We start from the raw sequence: 26882 nt of genomic DNA, 5'->3' as shown, positions 1-26882 counted from the left end.
GAGACAGAGGGCCTGAGCATGTGCCCAATGGGAGAGGGGCAGAGGGAGAGGGAAAAAGAGAGAATTTTCAGCAGGCTCCAAGCTCAGGGCAGAGCCTGACAACAGACTCCATCTCATGACCATGAGATCATGATCTGAGCTGAAATCAAGAGTCAGACGCTTAACACACTGAGCCACCTAGCCACCCCACCCAAAAAAAGTTTCAAACATCTAGATATATAGAGAGAGGTACCTGTAGTTGTATCTAGTTATCTGCCTGTGAAATAATGTATTAACATCGATTGCCTGTGGTTTGTGGAATTATGGGTATCTTTTCAAGTTTATTTCTAACAATAAAACTATTGCTTTTGAGGATAACTGGGAATAAGATTTTTAAATTTTTTAAATGAATATAACTTTTTCCTTACCTCAGTACTTTTTATGCTAACGTTTTCCATTTCTGCCCATATTGGATAAATATGACTGATTTCATCATAAATTGTTTCAACTTCATTTCTATAAACCTGTCTCATTTGGAGTCACATTTGCCTTATGGAGGCAATGTGAATATGCCAATTTCCACTTCCAGTTTAGTAGGTTTCTTAACTTCAGGTGCAGAGTTCAGATGCACCTGGATTCAAATTCCATGTGACCTTAGACAAGTTAATCCATCCACTTCATTTTCCTCATCATTGATATATAGACAGTGAGCCTAAATTCATAATCCTGAGGTAATGATTAAATTTTTAAAAATGTATGTCAAATGTTTAGCACGTGTTCAGCACTCAATAACCATCACCTCTAATTATAAACAGTAGTCCTTATGCTTAATTCTCAGAGCTAATTTTTGTAATGTTTTTATTTATTTTTGAGAGAGAGAGAGAGTGTGTGTGTGTGAGCAGGAGAGGGGCAGAAAGAGAGGGGGAGACACAGAATCCAAAACAGGCTCCAGGCTCTGAGCTGTCAGCACAGAGCCAGACGCAGGGCTTGACTCACAAACTGCGAGATCAAGACCTGAGCTGAAGTCGGATGCTTAACCAACTGAGCCACCCAGGCGCCCCTTACAGCTAATTCTAATGTTACTGTTTATAGTTGTTAATGTAACAAATAGACTAGTTCTTCTAGTCTGTTCCTTTTCTCCAGTGAATTGTGAGAAAATACTTAAATGGAAAATTATCAAGGTTCTGATTAAACATTTCATTCTAGAAGACAATATGGTACCAGTTTTTACCACCTTTAAAAGCTAGCTGTAGTATTTCGATAACTGAAATACTCATTTTTTCAGTACTACAAAAAAAATTAGTGATAATCTGAAAAAGGCATGAAAGAAAGACTCCATGTTTACATACATTGTCTAATATGAGTAGTTTTAAAAACAGGACTAACTTTTCCTGAAGAATAACTGTTCTAAAGCCTATTTAGATGAATTCCTTGTGATAGTGATGTCAGTAGCACAGATTCAATTCTTACATCAGAACTGCAGATGTAAAGTTTTTAGCTTTTAAATGTTTTTTGTTTTGTTTTGTTTTGTTTATTTCTAGGAGAGAGAGAGAGAGAGAGAGACAGCATGAGCAGGGGAGGGCCAGAGAGAGAGGGAGTCACAGACTGAAACAGGCTCCAGGCTCTGAGCTGGCAGTCAGCACAGAGCCCAACGCGGGGCTCGAACCCACGAACCGCGAGATCATGACCTAAGCGAAAGTCGGACGCTTAACTGACTAAGCCACCCAGGCACCCCTAGTTTTTAGCTTTTAAATGAAAGCTTTTGGGTTTTATTTGTTTTTAATTTAATTAAATGGCATTTTAATTCTACTCAGTCTCTTAAAGGTGGAAGGAAGTCCTTTTTTTTCTCCCCCTCGGTAACATTACTTTTCATTTTGTATTTAAAGTTGAAGCTTATTTGCCATATACTAGTTGAACCTTTTATATGGTTATTCTTTAAGAAAAGCATTCTCGTGGCGCCTGGGTGGCTCGTTCAGTTAAGCCTCCTACTTCGGCTCAGGTCATGATCTCACGGTTCATGGGTTCGAGCCCGCATCCGGCTCTATGCTGAGTGCCAGCTCAGAGCCTGGAGCCTGTTTCAGATTCTGTATCTCCCTCTTTCTCTGACCCTCCCCTGCTCATGCTTCTCTCTCTCTCTCTCAGAAATAAACATTAAAAAAAAAAAAAAAAAAAAGAAGAAGCATTCTCAGGGCACCTAGGTGGCTCAGTCATTTCAGCATCTGACTCTTGATTTCCAGCTCAGGTCATGACTCCAGGGTTGTAGAATTGAGCCCTGTGTCCAGCTCTGCTCTGAGCATGGAGCCTGCTTAAGATTCCCTCTCTCTCCCTCTCTCTCTCTCTCTCTCTCTCTCTCTCTTTCTCTCTCTCTCTCTCTCTCTGGCCCTCTCCCTTGTACATGTTCTTTCTCTCTCTCAAACATAAGTAAATATGTATGTAAATAAGTAAAAATAGAATAAAGAAAAGCATTTCTCTCCCTTCCTGAGCAAAGTACCTCTGCCAGAAAAAGAAGGGAAGAAATTATTCCTACTAATAAATGGTAGGTAAAATATATAACAGATAATTTCCGAGAGAAATATCTAATAGCCTATAACATTTCCCAAAGTTTACCTTTTTATTAAAAAGAAAAGGAAATTAGGAGTGCCTGGGTGGCTCATTTGGTTAAGCATCTGACGATTGATATTAGCTCAGGTTTCACTGAGATCAAGCTCTGCATGGGGCTCGGCACTGATGGCTCAAAGCCTACTTAGAATTCTCTCTCTGTGCATTCTCTCTCTCTGCCCCTCCTCTATTCCCTCTTGCCCTCTCTTTCTCTAAAATAAACATTTAATGTTGAAAGGAAGGGAGGGAAGGAGAGAGGGAGGGAAAGCAAAGGGACAGGAAGGAAAGGGAAGAAAAAAAGGAAATTAGGTCACATGTGGTTATATTTTTCCCTTTTCAAGTTAGCAAATTTAAAGTGAGAATTATTAGAACTGGCAAGGATTGGATGAAGTATTCGATATTATACTCATTTAATGGGGATATAAAGAGCCTTTTAAAGAATAATCTGGCTCATCTATATTTCAGACATTCAAACTTTCAACTTAGTTTTCTACTTGTATGGTTTTTTTTCCAAAGAAGGAAATCCAAAGTACAATTAGAGTTTTATATTCACAGATGTTATTTTGGGCACCTTTCTAAAAGCATGAAATTAGAAATAGTCACCACATCGGCAAACAGTGAAAGTATGGTAAATCTTTACGGTGAAATATAATATTGCCCTTCACACTGACATAAAAAAGAAAGATGGACATGCCACACTGCTACAATAAATTCTTGAAAAATAAACCTGAATCTTATCAAGCTTCCAACTTGAACAACCAGTTTACAGGAAATACAGGGAACAGAGGAGCACGATAAATGTCAACAGTGTGGATACAGTCAACAAAATCCAAACCCTAGGAAAGTCTACAAGACAAGTTACCTAGTTTCTTCAACAAATAAGTATTAGAAAACAAGTAGGGAGAACCCACAGGTAAAAGAAACATCAACCAGTTTGTTGGCTGGGGTAATGATGAGGGGCTGTAGAAGAAGCAAGATTGGCCATGTATTGGCGTGTTGGTTTTTATTTTTTTCTTTCATTTTTTAAAATGTATTGATAATTGTGCCACATTGTGGATACATGGGGGTTTCATTTTCCTATTCTCTCTACTTTTATGTATGTTTGAAAATACCCATAGTAAAAAGTTGAAAAACAATGAACTTGAACATAAGAAATGGAAAAGAACATGATATATAGATGAAAGTCAGGTATGGTTTTAAATGCAAAGAAAAAAAGAATACAAGGAAATATGAAATACTCTCAGTGGCTGCTTTTGGTAGTGAGATTATACATGACTTTTCTCTTTTGTAATAAAGTTTCACTATATGTAGATTTATGTGCTTAACCATTTTTTAATAATAAGCACTTTTTAAATTTTGTGTTTTTTTGTGAATGGTCTAAAGATCAAATGGTACAAGAAGATAAACAGTGAAAAGAGGCCCACCCTTCATTGCTCAGTCACTTAGTCTCAGAAGTAACCAGTGTTATTTATTTCTTATATATATCCATCTGGAAGATGTGTATAGGTATTCTTTATTTAAAAATGCAGATTGTAAAACTACTCACTGTTCTGTTGTTTCCACTGAGTGATGTAGCTTGGAGATTGAGCCACATTTATACAGCGAAATGCTTCTTCATTCTTGCACAATATCATAACTAATGCCTTTGGATAGACCTGCAGGATTGCTTTGCTTCTTCAAGCAACACTGAAATGGTTAGCCCTGCATGAAAGTTCTTTCCCACATATACAAGTTCATTTACAGGAAAATTCCTACTGGTGGAATTGGTGGGTCAAATTACATGTATATTTTGATCATGTATAGTTTTGATCATAGTTGTCACATTGCTGTCTGTAGAGTGCATAGGCACCATACCGTAAACACCACCATATTGTAAAACTCTTGAGATAAGTGTGATAGAGGATGTTTTCAGTTGTTTAAGAGCTATTTTCACTTCCTCTTTTATGAACAGTCTGTTCAGAGCCTTTACCACTATTTTCTAACTGAGTTGGGTACTTTGATAATAATTTGTAGGGCACTTTAGCATTTTGGAAGTAACCGTTTTGTTCGTAATATAAATTACCAATATTTCCCCCCAATTTATTTGTCTTTTAATTTTGAATATGCTTGGATTTTTGTTGTTTTGCCACAGATTTTTTTAAATGTTTATTTTAAGATGAGGGGAGGGGTAGAGAGAGAATCTCAAGCAGGCTCTGCGCTGTCAGCACAGAGATTTCATGAACTGTGAAATCATGGCCTGAGCTGTAATCACGAGTTGGATGTTTAAGCAACTGAGCCACTCAGGTAATCCTTCACACAATTTTTAAAATATTTATTGTCAAATTGATCTTTTCTTCTAGATTTTGTGTACTTATGGTTTCCTTGATATCATTTAAAAAATTATTCCTGATATTTTGCACTTAAATTCTTCATGTATCTGAAATATATCGTAATGTTCAATATGAAGCCCTGGTTCAACTTAATTTGGTTCCCAAGTGGCTACCCAGATGTCCCACAGCATTTCTCAATTCATCTTTTCCCCAATGCTTGAAAATGTTATCTTTATCATATTCTAAATATCCATATTTGTGTGTGCATGTGTGTTTCTGGCTCTTCCATTCTAGTTCATGGACCTATCCCTATTCTAGTACCGTAATTTTAATTATTATAGCTTTATAATGTATATTAAGTCCTCTAAGGTTAGTCCTTCCTCATTGTTACAATTTTCCTGGCTCTTTTGGTTCTTTATTTTTCAATATTAACTCTAAAAGTTAGCTTATCTAGTTTAATGAAAAAATATTTTGGTATTTCTATTACTATGGCAATAAATTTAAAGATTAATTTTAGGGAGAATTGATTTTTTATACTGTCAGCACATCTTCTCATTCATGATCATGGTATGCCCTTCTGTGTTGGATCCTTTTGTTTCCTTTGGTAGCAGATACATGTTTGTTTGTTTGTTTTTATTTTGATATTGCTACATTTTTGTTACGTTTATTTCTAGATTTTCCTTCCTTGATGTTACAAATAGTCTTCCATTATGTTTTCTGATTGTACACATGAAGACTAAAGCATGATATATAGTCATTTTGTATCCACTCATCTTTTTTAATTGCCTTAATGTTTATAGTAGTTTTTACTGTAGCAGTTGATAATCTTGGATTTTCCAGAATATAATGATTATATATATAATTATACCATCTATAGACACTCCTTTTCTTTCTAATACCACTATTTTCCCCTCTAACGATGTTGATACAGTGTTTTTAATCAGAAAAATTATTTAAAAATATGAATTTTCAAGTCGTACATGCCCCTGATATTTAGCCTTGAGTATTGTCCTCTTAGTAAGTATAATTAGGCTCTTTGAAGCTATACAGATTCTGAACACTTCAGTAAACCTTTAAAGATATTGAATGTGACTTAAAAAAAATCAGTGCCTAAAAATGAGGTACTTGCCTTGACACTAAATATTTTTATTAATATTTATTTTATTTTTTAAAATTTTTGTTTAAATTTTAATTAGTACACAGTACAATATTGGCTTTAGGAGTAGAACTCAGTGATTCATCACTTATATACAGCACCCAGTGCTGATCACAGGTGTCCTCCTTAGTACCCATCCCCCATCTAGCCCATCGCCTATCCCTCTCTCCATCAACCTTCAGTTTGTTCTCTGTGGTAAGAGTCTCTTGTGGTTTGTTTCTCTCTCTCTTATTTTCCCCCCTTCCCATATGTTCATCTATTTTGTTTCTTAAATTCCACATGAGTGAAGTCGTATGGTATTTGTCTTTCTCTGACTGACTTATATCGCTTAGCATAATACACATTTAATTACTGATATTCAAATATAATATTAAAATAATGAGAAATCATTTTATTGCTTTTTTCCTCAGGACCAAATGGCTATTGCATGTGGATCTCGAGCTCATTTGGAAAAAGAATCAATTGCTCAGGTGAGGCTTTCACTAACTGGCATGGATCAGTAGATTTTTTTTTCTTTTTTTTATTCTTATTAGCAAACGACAAGTTTTCATGTTTAATTTCATAAAAATGAATTTCTTTTGAAAGGGAAGGAAATTTTTTTCAATATTGGAAAGTTCGAGAAAGATTAGCACGTTTAGGAATTGATTTTTTTTAATGAGTTTACAAAAAGGATGTAAACTTCAATTTAACTTAGGATGGAAGCAGCTCTTTTTTATTATTTTTTTCTTTTTAAGACACAAGAGTCCCCATTCAGTTCTAATATAAGGCAAATATCTCTTTTTCTTTTTACCTGATTCTTTTTTTTCTTTCATAGTTTATTGTCAAGTTGGTTTCCATATAACACCCAGTGCTCATCCCCACAAGTGCCCTCCCCCACGCCCATCACCCCCCTTCCTCTCTCCCCCATCCCCCTTAGCCCTCAGTTTGTTCTCAGTATTCAAGAGTCTCTCATGGTTTGCCTCTCTCCCTCTCCGTAACTATTTCTTTCCCTCCCCTTGCCCCATGGTCCTCTGTTCAGTTTCTCCTGTTAAAAATATGAGTGAAAACATATGGTATCTGTCCTTCTCTGCCTGACTTATTTCGCTGAGCATAACACCCTTGAGTGCCATCCACGTTGCTACACATGGCCAGATTTCATTCTTTCTCATTGCTATGTAGTACTGCATTGCATAGATAAACCACTTCTTCTTGATCCATTCGTCCGTTGATGGACATTTAGGCTCTTTCCATGTTTTAGCTATTGTTGAGAGTGCTGCTGTGAACATTGGGGTACATGTGCCCCTATGCATCAGCACTCCTGTATCCCTTGGGTAAATTCCTAGCAGTGCTATTGCTGGGTCATAGGGGAGTTCTATTGTTAATTTTTTGAGGAACCTCCACACTGTTTTCCAGAGGGGCTGCACCAGTTTACATTCCCACCAACAGTATAGGAGGGTGAAAGGCAAACATTTCTAAATGATACAGTTTTGAACCATTCAACTTGCCTTTAGTTTTTCTCTTAATGGCACATTTAGGTACTATATTTTGGGTTTCATTTGAAGTTTGTTTTTTTCCTTTTTTTTTTTTTAACTTTATTCCTCTTAGAAAAGCCCAATATCATAAATTTAACAAGTTGTAACTGCCTTCATGAAGACCTTAAATTCTTCATTTTGTAATTTGTATTACTGGGATAGAAAAGCTGGAGTAACTTGGGAGGAAAAAATAATAAGGACTTATTCTGTGCAATTTTTAAGTTCTTTTATTTTTAAAATTATGTTAATTATTCACTTAAAATAGTGGTTCCAGTGTATCAAGCCCAGTAACTGTCCATTTTCTTAATGGTTCATCTATTGGAGTCGGTACATAAAAAGTAAAGCAGTATTTATCAGTGCAAGGTCAAAATTATCTGGGGAGATTGTTTTTGTTTTGTTTTAAACATGCATATTTCTAGCCCATTCCAAGGCACACTGAATAAGAGTATAGAAATGGACCAGGAATCTGGATTTTTAACAATTTCCCAGGCCATCCTTACGCATACCAGAGTGTGAGAACCAGTGAAATAAAAGGTTAAACCTTTCCCTCAATGATTCTGAAATAAGAGACAAAGAATTTTCTTTTTGTCAAGATATACTGATGGCAAAGTCATAGAACCTCTTAAGAATTATGTTCAAGTATGGAAACCTATACTCTTCTTAAGAAATAAATTATTTTAATATATTCAGCATCTAATCCAGTGTCCTGTGTCTCTGTGGACATTCACTGGTTTTAAAAAAGGTAATCTATTAACCATAGAGGTTATCGTACTCCTAGAAATTTAAAATTGAAACATTGCTTAGAGATTACCTAGTCCAAGTTCACCAGTTTACTGATGCATAGGGGATGAGAAAAAGGAAAGTATATGTCTAAGATCTTTACATTATTTATAATTATAAAATAATAGAAATTATAGGGGCACCTGGTTGGCTCAATCAGTTGAGCATTTGACTCTTGATCTTCGCTCAGGACATGATCCCAATGTGTGGGATCAAGTCCCATGTCAAGTTCCACACTGAGTATGGAACCTGCTTAGGATTCTCTCTCTCTCTCTCTCTCTCTCTCTCTCTCGCTCACTCACTCGTTCCCTCTCTCTTCCTCTCCCTCTCCCTCCCCCTCCCTCTTTCTCTTTCCCTCTTCCCTTCTCCACCTCTCTCTCCCCTTAAAACAGAAAAATAAAAAAATAAAACCTAATACTTGATATCTAAAAAAAATAGAAACAATAAAATGCTAAATTCCAACAATAGAAAATGTAGATATTTCTCCTGGATGAAATATCATGCAGCCAATAAAACAGATGATAATGCAAGCTATCTAATAATTTGAGAAAATATCAAAAATATTAGGTTACATGAAGAAAAAAGTACAGTGTTGTAAATACAGCATAATTACTTATGTAAAAATTATCTACACAAACAAAAACACTTATAATGAGACTAGGCTGATATCAAATTAATGATTTTATATTTACTTTTTTTCCTTTTTAAAATATATAGAAAAATAAAAAGGATAATCTATTTGGTGAAGAAAAAAGATTTGGAAACCTAGGAAGCAAGAGAGTACTTAAGAAGCTAGTGAGGAAATGTCTAGGCAGGAGAAGAGTGTCTTAGCATGCCCATGTGTTCAGTGTGCTAGCTAGAACAGGGGTGCACATATTGTCTGGGGATACTTGCATTTATTATTTTTAAATGATGCAAAAATGAATCCATTGGTGTTTATTTGAGGTCTTTAGATTTTCTTTGAAGAGTCTTGGCTTACATCTTGGGACTTCTTTGAACTTACTTTAAGATAATGAAAGTACCAGTCAGCTTTAAATTCCACCTGAATTCCCTGTTTACATTTCATCAGCATTAGAGAGAACAATTAATATTGAAGTAGTGAATGTCTTTTTCCTTCATATTTTTAAATGTCTACTTCAGAAGTTCATATAATGTTACCCTATGACTGTTTGTTTCATGTGACTAACTCTGTGTTGTAAATTGTAAGATATTTTGCAAAGTTAAAATAAAACTTAAAAGGAGATCCTCTTGTTTGTAGTTTACCTTGTTATGCTTTTAATATGTTAGGAATCAAGTAAGTTAAAGTACTTCATGTGAAGTCCATGTGTTTCTGGTTTTTGAAAAATAACCATTATCCTAAAACAAACAAAAAATCTTCTATTAACATCCAAGCAAGAGTAGCCATAACTATTTCCATTTGGCAACCAGTAAGCTCACCTAAATCACATTAAAAATCATTCAAGGAGAATAGTTTATAGGCATCAATTTTTTTTTACCTTTTAATTTTAATTTTTCTATCCTTCAATTTCTGTTTGTTCCTTTTCTAAGCATAAGTGGTCTTTTGGAGGTTTAATCAGTCAGCCAGTATTTACTGGAAACATTTTATGTGGAAAGCTCTGAGCAAGCTGTTGTGAGATTACCAAAATATTTTAAGATGAGGTTTCTGCCCTATCTGCTCAGAGAGGTAAGACCTGTTTACATCAGAACATAACTAATGATTTTAGGTGATAAGTGAGAAGCGATAGATCCTTCCAAAAAGTTTGTTTCACATTTGGCACACATTTTGTAAAATTGCTCCCTAAAGTGGTAACCGATTTATATTTCCATTAGTGGAATAATCCCATCGCTCCACATCCTAACAAAAGATTTAATGCTATGATTCCTTTTAATGTTTGCCAGTCAGATAAAATGGTATCACCCTATAGTTAAAATTTGGTTTTATTGGTTACTAATGAGAATGACCATTGTTTTACATGTTTAAAGGGCTCTTTTGTGTCCTTTTCTGGGAGCTGTTCTTATGCTCTGTCCAACTTGCTTTAGGATTGTACTCCTTTCACTTTTTATTTCTGGAGAGTTCTAAAATTTTATCTAATGTAAAAAGAATGGATACTCATCATTTTCAATTATTTGCAGGGCAGCTACTTTGTTCCACTGTGTTATTTCACTTTTTTTCCCTTTGTGATGTGAACTATAATGAAAACACAGAGAAGTACACACAGACACACACACTTAAGAAATGTTTGTTTCACATACCTCATAGATAAGTATTTTATTCTTTTTCCCTTCCTACCCTGTTTAATACACAAATGTAATTGTGGTTAGGAGGTAAAGTGAGCTCCCAAGCTTTCTTCCTTTGTTAAAAACATTTATTGAGTTCCTGTTACTGTCTGTGCCAAATGTTTGGCTGAAGGCTTTAATGTCATCTTGTTTCATCTTTACAGTAACTTTGTGAGGTGGGCATTTTCATTCCCATTTGATAGAAGAAGAAAGTGGGATGGAGAGAGTTGAAGCAACTTGCTCAAGGCCACCCTACTAATTATTAATGTAGCCAGGATTCAAATAATCGGTCTGCTCGGGTCCTTATCTGTCTGCATTTTGTTGTGTTATCACTAGTCCGTCATGGCTCTCTTCGATGATGATAGAAAAAGCCATGTAAATGAAGAATGACACTAAAGATTACAGTTATAAAAAGCAAAAGCCAAAAGGAGGAAGGAAAGTATTAAATAGTATGAAATATCAAATGTTCTACATAGACTCTTAGTAGGTTGCTACAGTGCATATGTAGTGTATCATTCCATGGATCTATTACATTATAGAAAACTTTTAATCTTAACTATAAGAGTCTTGAATACAACCATAATTAATGACCTATTATTCTTATGTTTTAAAGTTTGCAGTGTTTAATGTATAATGGAATATTATGTTTGTTATGCATTAAAATAAAATTAATTGCTAATAATAACTAGTATTATATTTAATAATTTAATTAAAATAAAATTAGTATTTAATAATTTAATTAAAATAAAATCAATTACTAATAATAGTGAATAGGATAATAGACCACTTAAGTTTAATATCCAAAGCATTAAAAGAACTTAATTGTTAAAGTGTGTTCATCAGATATCTGCCAGACCTGATTGAAGAGACTGTTGTTTCAGACTCTTTAGTCTGGGACTTTTGTGACAGACACTCTGCTGTCCTTTTTCTATCAATATTCTCATTAACTAGGCATCGATCTTTAAGTTTAAACCATAGTGTTTTATTTTTCCAGAATCTCCACTAATCGTCACCTTTTTTTGAAAGTGAAATATATTTGGGGCAAACAGGCACAAAATCTATAGATGAACCAGATTTTTTCCTTGTCCATAGCAGCCCCAAACTGCTGTGGTGTGTATGCTCCTAGTAGATTAAAGCCCTGACCTCTCCCAGGTACTGTGATTCTTCTTGTCTGGTTCTTCCCGAAGCTGCAGGAAATGACTGACTGCTCCCCTGGGACCATTCCCCTGCTCTAAGCAGTAGGCATCCTCATGGTTTCTATGATATACTTGGCCAGTGAAGCCAACAGAACAATGGTGTTCATGTGTAAGATCTCCCCAGGCAATTAAATATTAAAATGCAGTTTGTCTACAGCCAGGTGTTTTCAGTTGTCCTCTATAGATTAACGGAAAAGTCGTTTATATTTTGTCTTTGTTTTAGCGTTCTTACTTCCGTACTCTGCTCATGTATGGGTTCCACTTTCTGGTGTGGTTCCTTTGTGTCAAAGGAATCAGAGACACACAGTGTGGGTTCAAATTATTAACCCGAGAAGCAGCTTCACGGACGTTTTCATCTTTACACATTGAACGATGGTAAGCCCTCCCTCCGTCACCTCCCCTCCAGATGCCCTGGGCGTGCCTTACACGGCAGCTGTTCCAGATGAGAATGAACACTGAGGTTGAAACAAAATTGACACTCATATATGTAAAGCTACTCTGTGCCTGTATTCTTTTCCTGAGTTGGATCTAATTTCCAAAATCTCAAACCAAACATATGGTATAAAATTAATTTTTTCACCTTCACCTTAATTGTGGACGGTACAAATTGAAAGGCCTGAAAATATCCTGTTTCCTTGGCCTTCCTTCTTTTCCTTTGAAGAAAAAAGAAAAGTTCAGAAAGAGCAAAGTGAAAGAGGGGACCCGTTTTCTTTTTGTTCTTTACTTTTCAGTAGTAAGTTCCCTCTCTCAGCCTATGACAAACCAGTCCTTGGACCTCTGCATCCCCGTCTACCTTCTTTTTTATTAAAAAAAATTTTTTTAACGTTTATTTAATTTTGAGAGACACAGGCAGAGTGCAGGCCGGGGTGGAGCAGAGAGAAGGAGACACAGAACCTGAAGCAGTCTCCAGGCTCTGAGGTGTCAACACGGAGCCCCATAGGGGGCTCAAACTCATGAACCGCGAGATCATGACCAGGGCCGAAGGCAGATACTTGCCCGACTGAGCCACCCAGGTGCACCCCACCTTTACCATCTTAAGAACTTCATCCTGTTTGTTTATTTTGTCTTCCCCCCCTTAACTACATCTTTTTCATAAGTTTTTAAAACAAGTTTAAATTTCTCTTGCCATTTAAAAAAGGGGAAAAACAACCTCTCTCCATTGATACCCCCACTCGGTATGTCTCCAGCTCCAGCTCTCTTTCCTTTCACAGCCAGTCTTTTCTTGAAAGAGCATTCTGTGTTCACTGTCCTGTTTTCTCACTTCCCACTCACGCCTTACCCCACCTCAGTGTGGATTTTCCCCTATGCTTCCATGTAAGCATCTCATTACCTCCTGTCATGAAACCCAGTGGTCATGTTTGACGTGACCACTTACTGTCTTAATTAGCCCATCAGCAGTGCTCCATACTTCTGAGCTCTGTCTCTGGACATACCACGGTCCTCTGGCCTGTCTTTGTCCCAGACCTCACCTCAGCTCTCCGGGTTTTAGTAACACTGACACACCTGTAGTCAAGCCTGACGCCTTGTAGCCGGCTCTGACATTCCCCGCAGGCCCTCCACATGTCCAGTTCATGGCCCAGGCCTGTTAATTTAGGTTTTTCTTTGTCCTCCCCACCACCATCCAGGACACCATCATTTCCTATGCTGTAGTCCAAGGAGTCTTTTCAAAAATTAGGAGTGATCGATCAAATGTACCTTTCTTGTTTAAAATCCTTCAGTGGCTTCCCAGTGCCTTCCCATGGCCTTGAGAGGCGCAGCATAATCTATCCACCTGTGCGTCTGCATGGGGACCCTTCCCTTTTCAACTTCTCCTTCTCCTTCAGCTCTTCCAAACCAGATGGGCCTCCCCTAACTGTACTGTACGCTGTTGCTGTACCATAAGCCCTTCTTCACAGCACCTGTCACATCATTCGTTTTTTTTTCTTTGCACAATGTTTCTTTCTCTCTATTAAAACATAAGCTCCAAAAGGGTAAGAATCCCATTTGACTTTGCTTGCTAATACATCTCACTCTCTTCTAAAGTGCCTGGCACATTATAGCTGCTCCTAAATATTGTTGAAAGAATTAATACTTAGTGTTATTCATGGGTTCTGTGTTGGGAATCTACATTATTATTCCAGTATTATGGGAATCATGGTGGGAGTCTACATAATTATTCTAACAAATGTTCATTTTTGTAGTTTCTGTAACTTTTGGGCATCTATGAGCAAAAATATGTTATCTCCCTAGAAATAGGTGTCGTATAAACCCACCCCATAACTTTAAAGAAACTATAATTTCAGAATTAAAATTATCAAACATGTTTTTTAATTTCTTTATCCTAGATTAAAAGAAATTTAATGTTTAGTTTTGAGAGAGAGAGAGAGAGAGAGAGAGAGAGCATGCACTAGTAGGGGAGGGGCAGAGAGCAACGGAGACAGAATCTGAAACTGACTTCAGGCTCTGAGCTATCAGCCCAGAGCCCGATGTGGGGCTTGAACTTTGGAGCTGTGAAACTATAACCTAAGCCAAAGTCAGACGCTTAACTACTGAGCCACCCAGGCTCCCCTAAATTGTATAAGTAATGTATATTTGATCTTCAAATTCAGATACACGTTTCTGAAATGTTGAAAAATAAAATATATTGATAGTTAATGGACTCCAAAATCAGAGAATCTAATTTAAGAAGCCATTCTAGAAGTAAAACCCTCCCTCTGTATTAGATATTTTTCATTCAACTGTTGGGTCCAGAACTAGGGTCAAAAAACTAGGTTCTTTGTAGTTTGAAAGGAAGCTGGGAACTAAGGGCTGAGAACATTAGGGTGAGGGTTGATAATTAAGTTAGGGTTGCTAACTTAAAAATCATGAAGTTTCTCTTGTCAGAATTGTTCTGGCAATATCTGTTCTGTAATATAATGTCCAATATTAATACAATGTGAGACATATATATAATTTTAAATATTCACGTAGCCACACTAAAAAAGTTACAAGAAACAGATGAAATTTATTTTTTTTATGTTTATTTATTTTTAAGAGAGACAGAGCCTGAGCATATGAGGGGTGGGGGGAGGACAGAGAATCCAAAGTGGGACCATGCTGAGAGCAGAGAGGCCAGTGTGGGGCACGAACTCACAAACCATGACATCGTGATGTGACCTGAGCCAAAGTCAGATGCTTAATCAAGTGAGCCAACCAGGTGCTCCAAAATTTATTTTAATAGTGTACGTTAACACAGTATAAAAATGTCATCATTTTGGCACACACTCGGTATGAAAAAATATTCAGATATTTTACACATTTTTCTTTGTTACCATATCTCCCAACATCTCACTTCAGACAAGCCACATTTCAAGCGCTTGTGTGGTTACTGTATTGGACGGCATAATTCTAGAGTTATGATTTAAGTTAAAGAACTTTTTAAAACTGTTTTTCTCCTTTAAATTTTATGTTCATGTGCATGCCTTTTTAATTATTTATATGGACTTGATTAACATAGGATTGACCTAATTTAAAATTTTAGCCTCTCACATCTTTCTTTGGGGCCGAAATATGGTTTTTTTGTACCTGTAAGGGAGAACCACCAAATATACATGTATCAACTTAATTAGCAATATGCCCTTCACCATATTGTTTCAGTATCAGTGGCTTTTATTCAAGCATATATTTATTTCTTATGCAGCATAAGTTATAGAAACCAGGTTGTGCATCTACTCTTTATGTCCATAAAAGTGTTCCCTCAGACTGCCATTTTAAGGACTTATTCTAAAAATTCATTGTAATTTTTCTCATAACTTTCAGGAAATTCAAGTCAAGTCGAGTTTCTAGGTGTTAAAAGAATCAATCTATAGTTAAAAAACAGACCTGATTCAGAATTACAGACCTAGTATGGGTTATGCCAAACATTAAAGATATACATAATGCTAAATATAAATGTATATTTATGTATGTTAATATTTATATATTGTAACACATTTTTAAACATAAAATTTTAAGCATAATATTTAACATTACATAAATATATTTAACTGATTATATATAATCTCCATCCTCAGAACTGCTATCTCACCTAAATTATTTCCATTTAATATTAAGGTATAATTTGATTCAGTTTATGAATAATTTTTTAAAAAATAGTGTTTATTTTTGAAGGAGAGAGAGAGAGTGCGAGCGAGCAGGGGAGGGCCAGAGAGTGAGGGAGACACAGAATCTGAAGCAGGCTCCAGGCTCTGAGCTACCTGTCAGCACAGAGCCCAACATGGGGCTCGAACCCAGGAACTGTGAGAGCATGACCTGAGCTGAAGTCGGACGCGTAACCAACTGAGTCACCCAGCCCCAGTTTATGAGTAATTTTAAAAATGGATTCCTTGAAATGTACTTTCTTCCCATGAATGTTTTTTTTTAAATCCATATTATACATGTTTATAAAGTCACTTCCATATGGCTTCTAAAAAATCATCGTCCTTTGCCCCTTCTCCCTCAGTCCCCAGTTCCTACTCCCTAGTTATGGTCACTTTCAACTATGTGCTGTTGCTTTGTGGTAATTGCTTTCATGTTCAAAATAATGGGTTTGCATAGCCATATGTCAGTTTTTTTCGGTTTTAGATATTACTTTCCAAAACAAATCAAAGGGTAAGTATGTAGTTCTTAAACCCCTGCACACCCTTCACACATACTCTCCTAATACAGTTTCTAAATAATTTGTGATCAGATCACTACTAATGGGTAAAGATAATTCACATTCAAGCCATAGGGTGCAATCTGATTATTCTACCTTTCTTGTAGTATTTTTTGTTTTCCTGAAGATAATAAATATCTAGAGTTTCTGTTGGCATTACCTGACAATGGGCCTGTCACTGAGTCTCACTCTGTGAGGAGTAGAAAGTACCTCCCTGTGCGTTCCGACGCACCCGACTGTGCATCCGTTTCACCTTTTTCTTGGAGAGGTCTCGTCGCCTCTCCCCTTTCTAGCTGTTCTCTGGCTTGTTGCACAGCTCCTCCCCCTTTCCTTGGATTATATCCCTTTTATTTACATCCCCTGTGAATCTTCCTAAACAAATGAGAACGAAACCTTCTTGAGACCCCACGTCGGAAATGCCCTGCATTATTCTCCTCTCACATTTGCCTAATAGCCAGCCGGAGACTAGGCTGGAAATGGTTTTTCCTAGGGATTTTGAGAGCGCTGCTCTATTGCCTTTGGCACTTGGAGTCTGCAGGGAAGTCCAATTCTGTCAGTAATCCGAAGCCTGATTCTTTGTCTATGACATGTTGTTTCCAGGCCCTTTTGGAAGCTTTTACTCCACAGTGTTTTGAAATACCATGATTGAGGGACTGTGTGGCTTTTTCATGCATGTTGTTGTGTACACGGTAGGCACTCTAAATCTGGAAACCTGTGTCCTTCAGTTCTGAGAAATACCCTTTAGTCGTTCAGTAATTTCTTTTTTTCCTTCTCTCCTGTAAACAGATGTGAGAGAGACCTCTGTACTGATCCTGTAATTTTATCTTCTCTTTTCTATGTCTTTTGAGATTTCCTCAGTGTTACCATCCAACCCTCCTTTTGCATTTGTATTTCTGCTGTCAAAACTGTCAACTTCCTACCACTCTTATTTTCTAGTATTCATTGTTTTAACCTATTCTTTTTACATGAGTACAGTACCTTCCACTACTTAATGTCTCATATAAAACTCTGACATTTTCTTCTTTCCCTCCATCGTTTCTGTTGTTCCAATTTTTTTTTTTGTTTTTATTATTAAAATCTGCCCTCACCTGTGTTTAGCGTGGTACTAAAAAGCTCATCGGAAGCTGTGTACATGGTCAGAGAACTCTGATCAACTGGTAGATTTCACCACGGATTAAACGGTGGGGCTGCTTTATGTGAGAAACTCCCAGCCGGTCCTTATCCTTTGGGCTGGTTGTTTTCACTAAAGTGGGATCTCAGACTGGCTGCTAGCATTCATATAACCAACTTGAGGAAAGGAGACCCCCCTAGAACTTTTCCATGAGTCCTTCCGTTTGAAGGCCCACCTGCGCTACCTGCAGACTTCATTTGCAGTGAGGCCAGGGATGCCTGAGCCTTTGGAGAGCCCTGCGGGCCCCAGCAGCCTGCTTCGAGGCTCCTCCCCTTGTCACAGTCTACTTTTCCTAGTTACCGGTTGTCCAGCTACTTTCCAAGTTTCAGATTTGGTTTTATTACTTTCATCCCTCCTTTGTTCTTATGTATTTATTTCATCATTGTTGTTTTAATTTTAGTGGGATTTCAGGAGGGAGCAGTAGAAGACACGTGGGCTTGGCGTGTTGAACAGAGTATCAACACGCACTTTGTTCTTCAGGAATAGACCTGTGAGGTCACAGCTAGACCAGGAACTGAGTAACAAAAGAAAACAGTGGCTGTGCCCTCCCCGCATTTGCGAAAACACGTGAAGGCATCTGAGTTGGAGAGTAACCCTTACATTGCTTCTGTGCCGAGCGGGAGGTTCTCTCCAGAAGTACTTGCCGTTGCGGTTATGTTTGCTCTGGTGACCCCTTGGTCTCTTAAGCTGATGTGGGCTGTAAATGTATTTTTAAGCAAACATCTTCATGTCTTTTAAGTGTTAAAAGAGAAGGACGTAGTAAAAGTAATAGTAGAAGATGAATAGCCCTTTCAGGGTTTTTTTGTAAGTATAAAGTAATTTCAATTGACCCGTGCCTCTTTTTCCCCACTCCTTTCCACTCATCATTCTTAGGTTGTTTTGTGTCTTGGATAAGTCACCGTATGCTGTCATCCTTAGAACAGTGTTTAATAATCTTATTCAAATTATTGCGTATCGTTAGAACTAACTCAGCCTTTTGGGTATTTTTTGGTTTTGTGTTAAAGGGGATGATAAAGGGTTAGCCAGGTTTAATATTCATATAACTCCCTCCTTTCGTGACTGTCTCATTCTGGTTAACAGCAGTTTTACACAGTCCTCTTAACAACACAAAGAACGTTTTTGTAGATGCTTTTATCATCTTAAGTAAATATTTTATTAGGATAAGAAAAAGCATTAAGGTGTTTTTTTTTTAAATAGTTTTCATATTGAATTATCCAAATACTTGGGATTTAAACTAGTTGCACAGTGGATACTCGCAATTTTGTGGCCAGAAGACAAACCTCCCAAAATCAAGTTGTCTGGAATCCGGGAAATCAAACAGAAGTGGGTTTTAGGTATTTTCTTGTTTGTGCTAATATTTTAAAACCAACCCCTGGAGTCTGAAGTGTGTTCTGTGCAGTCTAGAAAGTGGAGGCTTAATGGCTCAAGAGGAAAGCAAAACTGTTAAGGACTCAAGCCCTTTTAGTTACCAGAGCGTGAGGAAGGTTAGCAGGTGGTGGTGCTGCTCTCCCGGAGCTCACTGCCAGGGAGAGGAAGACACTGGCTCCGAGAATTTTGATAAATGGAATCCAGGCTAGTTTCTAAGTCAAGATTCAGAAACTATAGGGAAAGCAGATTTGGCATAGGGAGAAGGAAGGAAGGACTGGGAATTTAGACTGGAGATGATTTTAACAAGGTAAGAGAAAATGAGATGATACATCAAATTCCCACGTATGTATTTAGAGCATTTCAGACTAATCCAAAGTGGCTTTTTACTTTCAACAGCTGGCAGTAATGTACTTCCCAGGATGGCACGAGGAAGGGAAAAGGAAAAGACAAGTCCCTAGGGAACCATGTGTTTAAAAAAGAAACCCTGGGGCGCCTGGGTGACTCAGTCGGTTAAGCGTCCGACTTCACTAAGGTCATGATCTCATGGTTTGTGGATTCAAGCCCCACATCGGGCTCTGTGCTGACAGCTCAGAGCCTGGAGCTTGTTTTGGATTCTGTCTCCCTCTCTCTCTGCCCCTCCCCACTTATGCTCCCTCTCACTCTCTCTATCTCAAAAATAAACTTAAAAAAGAAAAGAAGAAACCTTGATCTTCTAGTGGTAGATGAATGAACTTAAACATCTCTTAAGTGATGGACATTATCAATTTTGTACCTTCGGGTAGGAAAGCCTGGGATTGAAAGCAATCAATCTTGAAAAAATTCCATGACTAAATTTTCTCTTAGAGCCCAAGAGAGCTTTCTTACCACTGGGGGTTTCTGAGTTGTGATAGAGGTACCATATTTCTCATATAAATGTTATGCAATGACACACTAAATCATTGACCTTGAAGCTCCTGAACTACTTATCCTTTTATTTGACCTTCTGTGAATCTGACTTTGTTTTACTATATAAGCTATACATCTGCCTTATAAGCTTCTCTAAAACATGCCCAAGTAGAAATTTAATTACACTCTCTCTTTTTAAAAATAAAAATCAATATATTTTTTTTGTTGCAGGGCATTTGATGTAGAACTGCTTTACATAGCACAGTTCTTTAAAATTCCAATAGCAGAAATTGCTGTCAACTGGACTGAAATTGAAGGTGAGTATATTGTTGATGTTATGGCTGGTCCTGAGTGGGGGAGGTGAGATAGGCGACAACAGAGTATAGTCCACTCAACTTAGCTGGCTGCCCACTTCAAGGCCTCCTCTGCTGGCTTGGCTCCGAGAGGCGGTTGTGTGGAGTTCTCGCTACTAATCCCCTCCACCCTCCAGATGGCGCACGACCTTCTCCATCCTTGCAGCCTCTTCCTGGGGGGCTTCAATAGGCCTACCACCCTTACCCTACTGTAGAATTCAGTAAAACTTCTACAGCAGACAAGATCATGGCAATCTGAGGCTAGAAGCAAAGTTGGTAAGTCTTTTGAGATAAATTTTGTTTGCATCATCTTTTCTTCAGTATTGTCTTACTTCAGTACTCAGTAGGTATCTACAAGCTACCATGCAGAGCTTAATAAGGAATTATAGTTGTCTTTATTCCAAATGGCCACAGTCCATTCAGAGCCAGTCTTTAGCTGGTATCTTTACATGTATCCAAAAATGTGAAAATCTCTAAGATCTCTAATAATGTGAATACTATCAGAAATCTTAATAATTCCTGTTTGAAAAATCTTTGAAAGCTTATAAACTGTTGAACTTAAAAAATATTCTCGTTTTCTCCTTTGCTTACCTTAGAATGCCCCTAAATTAATTCACAGTGTGGGAGCATGTAACATTCAACTGGAGACTTTTCAACTGAGTCCCTCCTCCCCTGCTGAGCAGGGCCTTCTCTCAGAAAGTCACTTTGCAGTACATCATGATGGGCTTTTACCGTGGATGTTTAGGGACAGGAAAAGGTTAAGAACCAGTCTGGGGGATCATACAAACTGTATAGTACAGAACAAATTCAAATCTCTTGGAGTCTTGCTGAATCAAACTGAGTTACAAAAACTATAGTACTCTCCACACTAGCCGCCTAGATCAAAGGGGATTGAGAAGCCAGTAAAAGATTCTTCAGATTTGTAAGGATCTGCTGTGTTGATCTGTGTTGATCTATGCCCAGCGTAGACTCTGTGGAAAGTTGAAGTCGGGAAAAGTAAAAATGTGCTTCATATTTAATGTGTTCATTTGCATTTCAGAGATAGTTGTGTATTATTTTTCATTAACTGGCACTCAATGAGTAGTTTTGTATTAGTCATTCCCAGAATCCTTGGCCATATACACTCAGTGCCTCCTCCCTATAATAGGGCCAATCTGAAAATTTATTTTATTTTATTTTTTTTCTAATAGTTTATTGTCAAATTAGTTTCCACATAACACTCAGTGCTCATCCCCACAAGTGCCCTCCTCCATGCCCATCCCCCCTAGGGCCAATCTGAAAATTTAGATCCTTCCCAGTTTCATTTAACTTCCAAGATGTTTTGTTTTTGTTGTTATTAGAGAAACCACTCACTTCAGCTTTGAAGATGTTTAATTCTTTTGTAAGTGATACAAATAAAATTAAGCTGGAATGTTAATTAACTGCACTGTGATAATCATTTCACAGTATGTGTATATAAGTGTATGAGTGTGTATATATGTGTATGTATGTATGTATATATACCAAATCCTTACATTCTACACTTTAAATATATTTCAGTTTTGTCAATTTTATCTCAAAAAAGTTGGGGGGAAAAGAAAACAACAGGAGGAAACTAGGGTATTTGGGCTTAAATCTGGAAAATTGTCACCGATTACTATGTTGATCTTGGCCATGACATTTTACCACATAGCACCCCAGTTACCTGGCCTGCAATCTACTCTTGACTTACTGAAAAAACTGTTCTATGGGATAAAATGAAGGAATACAAGTTTTTAAAACCTGCTCCAGGAGGCAGATCTCCTATAGTCAACTAGGTTGGCATGCTGCCATTTGGCAAGCACTGGACAGGAAGATGTCCTAGCTAAGGTAGTCTTTATTTTAGCTGATTGAAAGTCTTTGGTAGAATTAGAATAAAAAGTGAGTTTTGTCTTGGATTTCTTCTTCCAGATTATGAATTTATATTACATGTGGAGATGTACCTGCTTCTCTATAGTACATGAGACTGAAAAGTAGCATGTACAACAAAACAAAAAAAATTGTCCCTAAAAAGATTTTTAAATGTACAGATGGAATTAAATGTATATATATACATAAATACATGCATACATACATAATATAAAAAATAAAGTGCCTAGAAGCTCACAAAGGTCATATAGACTGACTTCTAAAATATAACATCAAACTGATAGATTCTCTCCAGAGTTTATTTAAGTTAATTCATTTTTAATTATTTTTAAATCACAGGTTCTAAATTAGTTCCATTTTGGAGCTGGCTACAAATGGGCAAGGACCTACTTTTTATACGACTTCGGTATTTGACTGGTGCCTGGAGGCTCGAACAAACCAGGAAGATGAATTAGGTTATTTGCCATCTTTGTATTCATATGTATCAGTGTCACATTATTTCACTGGAAATTAAAATTTTAAATAAACCTGGAATAAGCCTATGCCCTTGTCTGCCTTTTGGTAATTTTAAAGAATTAACTACCATAACTAAACATGTTTATACCTCTTTTGGACCAAAAAAAAGGTGTTTGTAACAAAGTCAGGTTTTCTTATGCTTCAGCAATTTTGTTTATTTAAATTATTATCATTAGGAGACTGAGAAATATAACTTAAACGGAAGAATGAAGCAATTATTCTTACTCTAAAGTACCTGCATAATTCTCATGAACTTAAATATAAACCATAATCATCTACCTCAGAGATTTAAAAATAAAATTGGCTTGTGTTTAAATATATAAAAATTTATTAGTAATAAGCTCATATTTCAACTTGTAAAACACTAGGAAAATACATGTTAAAGAAAGGATATAGGGCACCTTTGGGTGCTCAGTGGCTCAGTCTGTTAAGCATCTTGAATCTTGATTTTGGCTCAGATCTTGATCTTGCAGTTCATGAGTTCGAGTCCTGTGTTAAGCTCCACACCGACAGTGTGGAGCCTGCTTGGGATTCTCTCTCTCTCTCTCTCTCTCTCTCTCTCTCTTTCTCTCTCTCTCTCAAGGTAAATAAATAAATTTTAAAAAAAATTAAAGGAAATTTATAGGCTCCATCACTAAGGCATCTACCTCCTTATATGGTTTTAATGTCTCTCCTCCCCAATTTTACTTACATATACTGCATTTAGTCTCTTCCTACCAACACATTGTTCTTGAGTTCACTTTGCTCTGGACATTCTTTATAAAAAAGAGAAAGTTATGGGGGCACCTGGCTGCCTCAATTAGTAGAGCAGGTGACTCTTGATCCCAGGGTTGGGAGTTCGAGCCTCATGTTGGGTGTAGAAATTACTTTTTAAAAAGTTTTCTAACATTAATAAATGCATACACATAACATCAGAAGTCTGTGTTTTTGAGATGCTATCAAGACTAGTAAATAGCAATTATAAAATAATTTACCCCTAAAATTCAGATTTAGACGATTTCTGATGTTTTAGAGAAACTACCAACGTTTACTGAGTGGTTACTGTATGCTTGTTACTGTTGTAAGCACTTAGCATATATCATGATTCACTTAACTTTTACAATGGAAGAGGAAGCAAGTATAAAGTATAAACAAGTATAAAGTATAAAGTTACTCACTCAAGGTCACATAGCTAGGAAATAGGAGAGTTGTGATTCTAGTCCATGTGGTCTGACTCCAAATCCTACACTCTAATGGTTATCCTACTTCAGTTTCTGAAGGTGTGAAAACTAGAGATACCTAAATAGAAAGTTTCAGAAGTACACTAAATATAACATTTTGAAGACAAGACTTAGGTAGAAAAGTTTAAAGTAAGCTGAAAAATCACTCCTTTCCAGTAGTTTCAGCAACAATGATTTTATCACACCCTCTTTCCACAATAAGCCCCTTGAAAACAGAAACCATTTCTCACTCAAATGAGTATCCCCAGCACAGTGCTTAGCATATAATAGACACTTAATGCTGATTAAGTGAATAAACAAACTTCATTTACCACCAGATTTTAAGAGCCTTTAAGTCACTTAAGAGAACAAAGCAAGGCTTATGCAAGTAGAAATGATAGAAAGCCAATAGTAGAAGAATGACTGTGAGCATTTACAAGAGTGTAAAAGTACAAACCTGAACCAGAAATAAGATCCTTAATGAAACTAAATAAAAATAAACTAATTTACAGGCATACCTTGTTTTATTGCGCTTCACAGATACTTCATTGTTTTTACAAATGAAAGGTTTGGTCACCCTGTGCCAAGCAAGTCCCAGTGCCATTTGCTTGAACAGCATTTGCTCGGTCCATGTCTCCGTGTCACATTTTGGTAATTCTCAGAATATTTCAAAATGTTTCATTATTGTCTGTGTTATGGTGATCAGTGATTACGACTCACTGAAAACTCAGATGATGGTTAGCATTTCTTAGCAATGAAATAATTTTAATTAAAGTATGTACATTTTTTAGATAGAATGCTATTATACACTTGAATGGACTATAGAATAGTGTAAACCTAAGTATCATATACAGTGGGAAACCAAAAAACTCATTTGGCTGATTTTACTGCATTATTTGCTTTATTGCAGTGGTCTGGAAGCAAACCTGCAGTATTTCGGCGGTATGCCATATTGCTCTTTGCAAGCCAGTGATAAAAATGTATATCTGGAGCATATTAGGAATTTTGAGGGGAAGTATTGATACTTTTATGAAGTTCATCCAGGAACATTATTTAGAAAGGTTTCTGATCTCCTTGATGCCCATTTACCCTTCTAAGCCCAGATTCACGTTAACAGCCTAGTATAGAATCTGACACACTCTAGGAGACAACGTAGTTTGACTTGTTGACATGGCACAACCTGCTCACACAAATAACAAGCAGCCATAGCAAAAGTGAAAATACTACTTTACAATGCTCCTGTGTAACAGATCATCTGAATAGCTATAGCCCTACACTTTTAAAGAAATTGAATATAAAATTTTAAAAAAATCTTCAGGCTTTGATAATTTCACTGGAAAGTTAACACCAATTTTATACACTTTGATCCACGAAAAAAGAAAACAACAAGAGAGAAACACTTCCTAATTCATTTTATTAAATATTACCTTGATACCAAAACCAAACAAAGAAAGGGTCACCTGAGTGGCTCAGTCACTTAGATGTCTGACTTTGGCTCAGGTCATGATCTCACGGTCCATGAGTTCAAGCCCCTAGTTGTGCTCTTTGCTGACAGCTCAGAGCCTGGAGCCTGCTTGGGATTCGGTGTCTCCCTCTCTTTTTCTGTGACTCCCCCACTCATACTCTGTTTCTCTCTCAAAAATAAACATTACAAAAATTTTTTTAAAGTACAAAAAAGGAAAACTGCACACCAATATCCTTTATGAATATAGACAAAAAATCCTGAATAAGATAATAACAAAATTTCTCAGTGTCTAAAAAAAATATACTCGGGGCGCCTGGGTGGCTTAGTCGGTTAAGCGACCGACTTTCGCTTAGGTCATGATCTCGTGGTTCGTGGGTTCGAGCCCTGCGTTGGGCTCTGTGCTGACTGCCAGCTCAGTCATGATCAAATGTGGCTTATTACTGGGATGCAGAGGTGGCTCAATAGTTGGAAATCAATCAATATCATACATCATGTTAACAGACTAAAAAAAGAAAAATTATATATGAATTATTTCAGAAAAATCATTGGAAAGTTCAACATCCATTCATGATAAAAGCCCTCAGAAAAATAGGACTAGAGGAGAACCACCTCATCTTGACAAATGAATCTACTATATCTACAGATAACATTATATTTAATAGTGAAAATAATGAATGCTTTGCTCAAAGGCCAGGAAGCTTTGCTCTAAGGTCAGGACCACTGCAATGATACCCATTCTCACCACTCTTACTGAATATAGGGATGATGAAAGCTCTAATCAATGCAATGAGGCAAGAAAAAGGAATAAAGTGAATATAGATTAAAAAGTAAGAAATAAAACTGTCTATATTTGTAGATGACACGATTGTTTACATTAAAGAAATTCCAGAGAATATTAAAAAAAAAGCATCCTAGAACTAATAAGTGAGTTCAGCAAGGTCATAAGATACAAGATAAACAGATAGTTATCAATTTATACTAGCAGTGAACAAATGGACAGCGAAAGTAAAGACAACAAAAGCAAAATAGACAAATGGACTATATCAAACTTAAAAATTTCTGTTCATCAAAAATAATCAAAAGAGTGCAAAGGCGACCTACAGAAGGGGAGAAAATATTTGCAAATCACTTATCTGATAAAGGATTAGTATTTAGAATACATGAGGAACTCAACCCAGCAACAAAAAAAACCCAAATAGCCCTATTAAACAATGGGCAAGACTTGAATAAACAATTCTCCAAAGAAGCTATACCAATGGCTAGTAAGCATATGAACAGATATTCAACGTTACTGACATTAGGAGCAAGACAAATCAAAACCACACAAGATGTCACCTCATTCTCATTAGGATGGCCACTACTAAATGAAAAGAAAGTAATGCGTGTCGGCAAGGATACTGAGAAATTGGAACCCTTGTGTATTGTTGGTGGGAATGCTAAATGTGTAACCATATAAAAAACAATATGGAGATTCCCTCAAAAATTTTTAAATAGAATTACCATATGGTCCAGCCATCCTACTTCTGGGTATTCACCCAAAAGAATTCAAAGCAGGATCTCAAAGAGGTAATTTCACAC

The 26882-nt window shown here is 36.8% G+C and overlaps 1 protein-coding gene across 1 annotated transcript in view; it reads left to right on the top strand.

The window, feature by feature from the left end:
- The window catches only part of ALG5 (ALG5 dolichyl-phosphate beta-glucosyltransferase), a 39641-nt gene extending 16975 nt beyond the window's left edge, over positions 1 to 22666 (top strand). Inside the window, exons 7-10 of the mRNA XM_039253612.1 lie at positions 6453 to 6512; positions 12030 to 12181; positions 20116 to 20201; positions 22464 to 22666. Coding sequence (XP_039109543.1) covers positions 6453 to 6512; positions 12030 to 12181; positions 20116 to 20201; positions 22464 to 22579 — 414 coding nt within the window. The 3' untranslated portion in view covers positions 22580 to 22666. The remainder of the gene's footprint in view (positions 1 to 6452; positions 6513 to 12029; positions 12182 to 20115; positions 20202 to 22463) is intronic.
- The last annotated feature ends 4216 nt before the right edge of the window (positions 22667 to 26882 follow it).

This window comes from Hyaena hyaena, unplaced genomic scaffold (assembly GCF_003009895.1).
Source record: "Hyaena hyaena isolate Hyena2069 unplaced genomic scaffold, ASM300989v1 scaffold_457, whole genome shotgun sequence".
Lineage (NCBI taxonomy): Eukaryota > Metazoa > Chordata > Mammalia > Carnivora > Hyaenidae > Hyaena > Hyaena hyaena.
The sequence above is the reverse complement of the archived record's forward strand: the minus strand, read 5'-3'. Positions and strand labels throughout refer to the sequence as shown.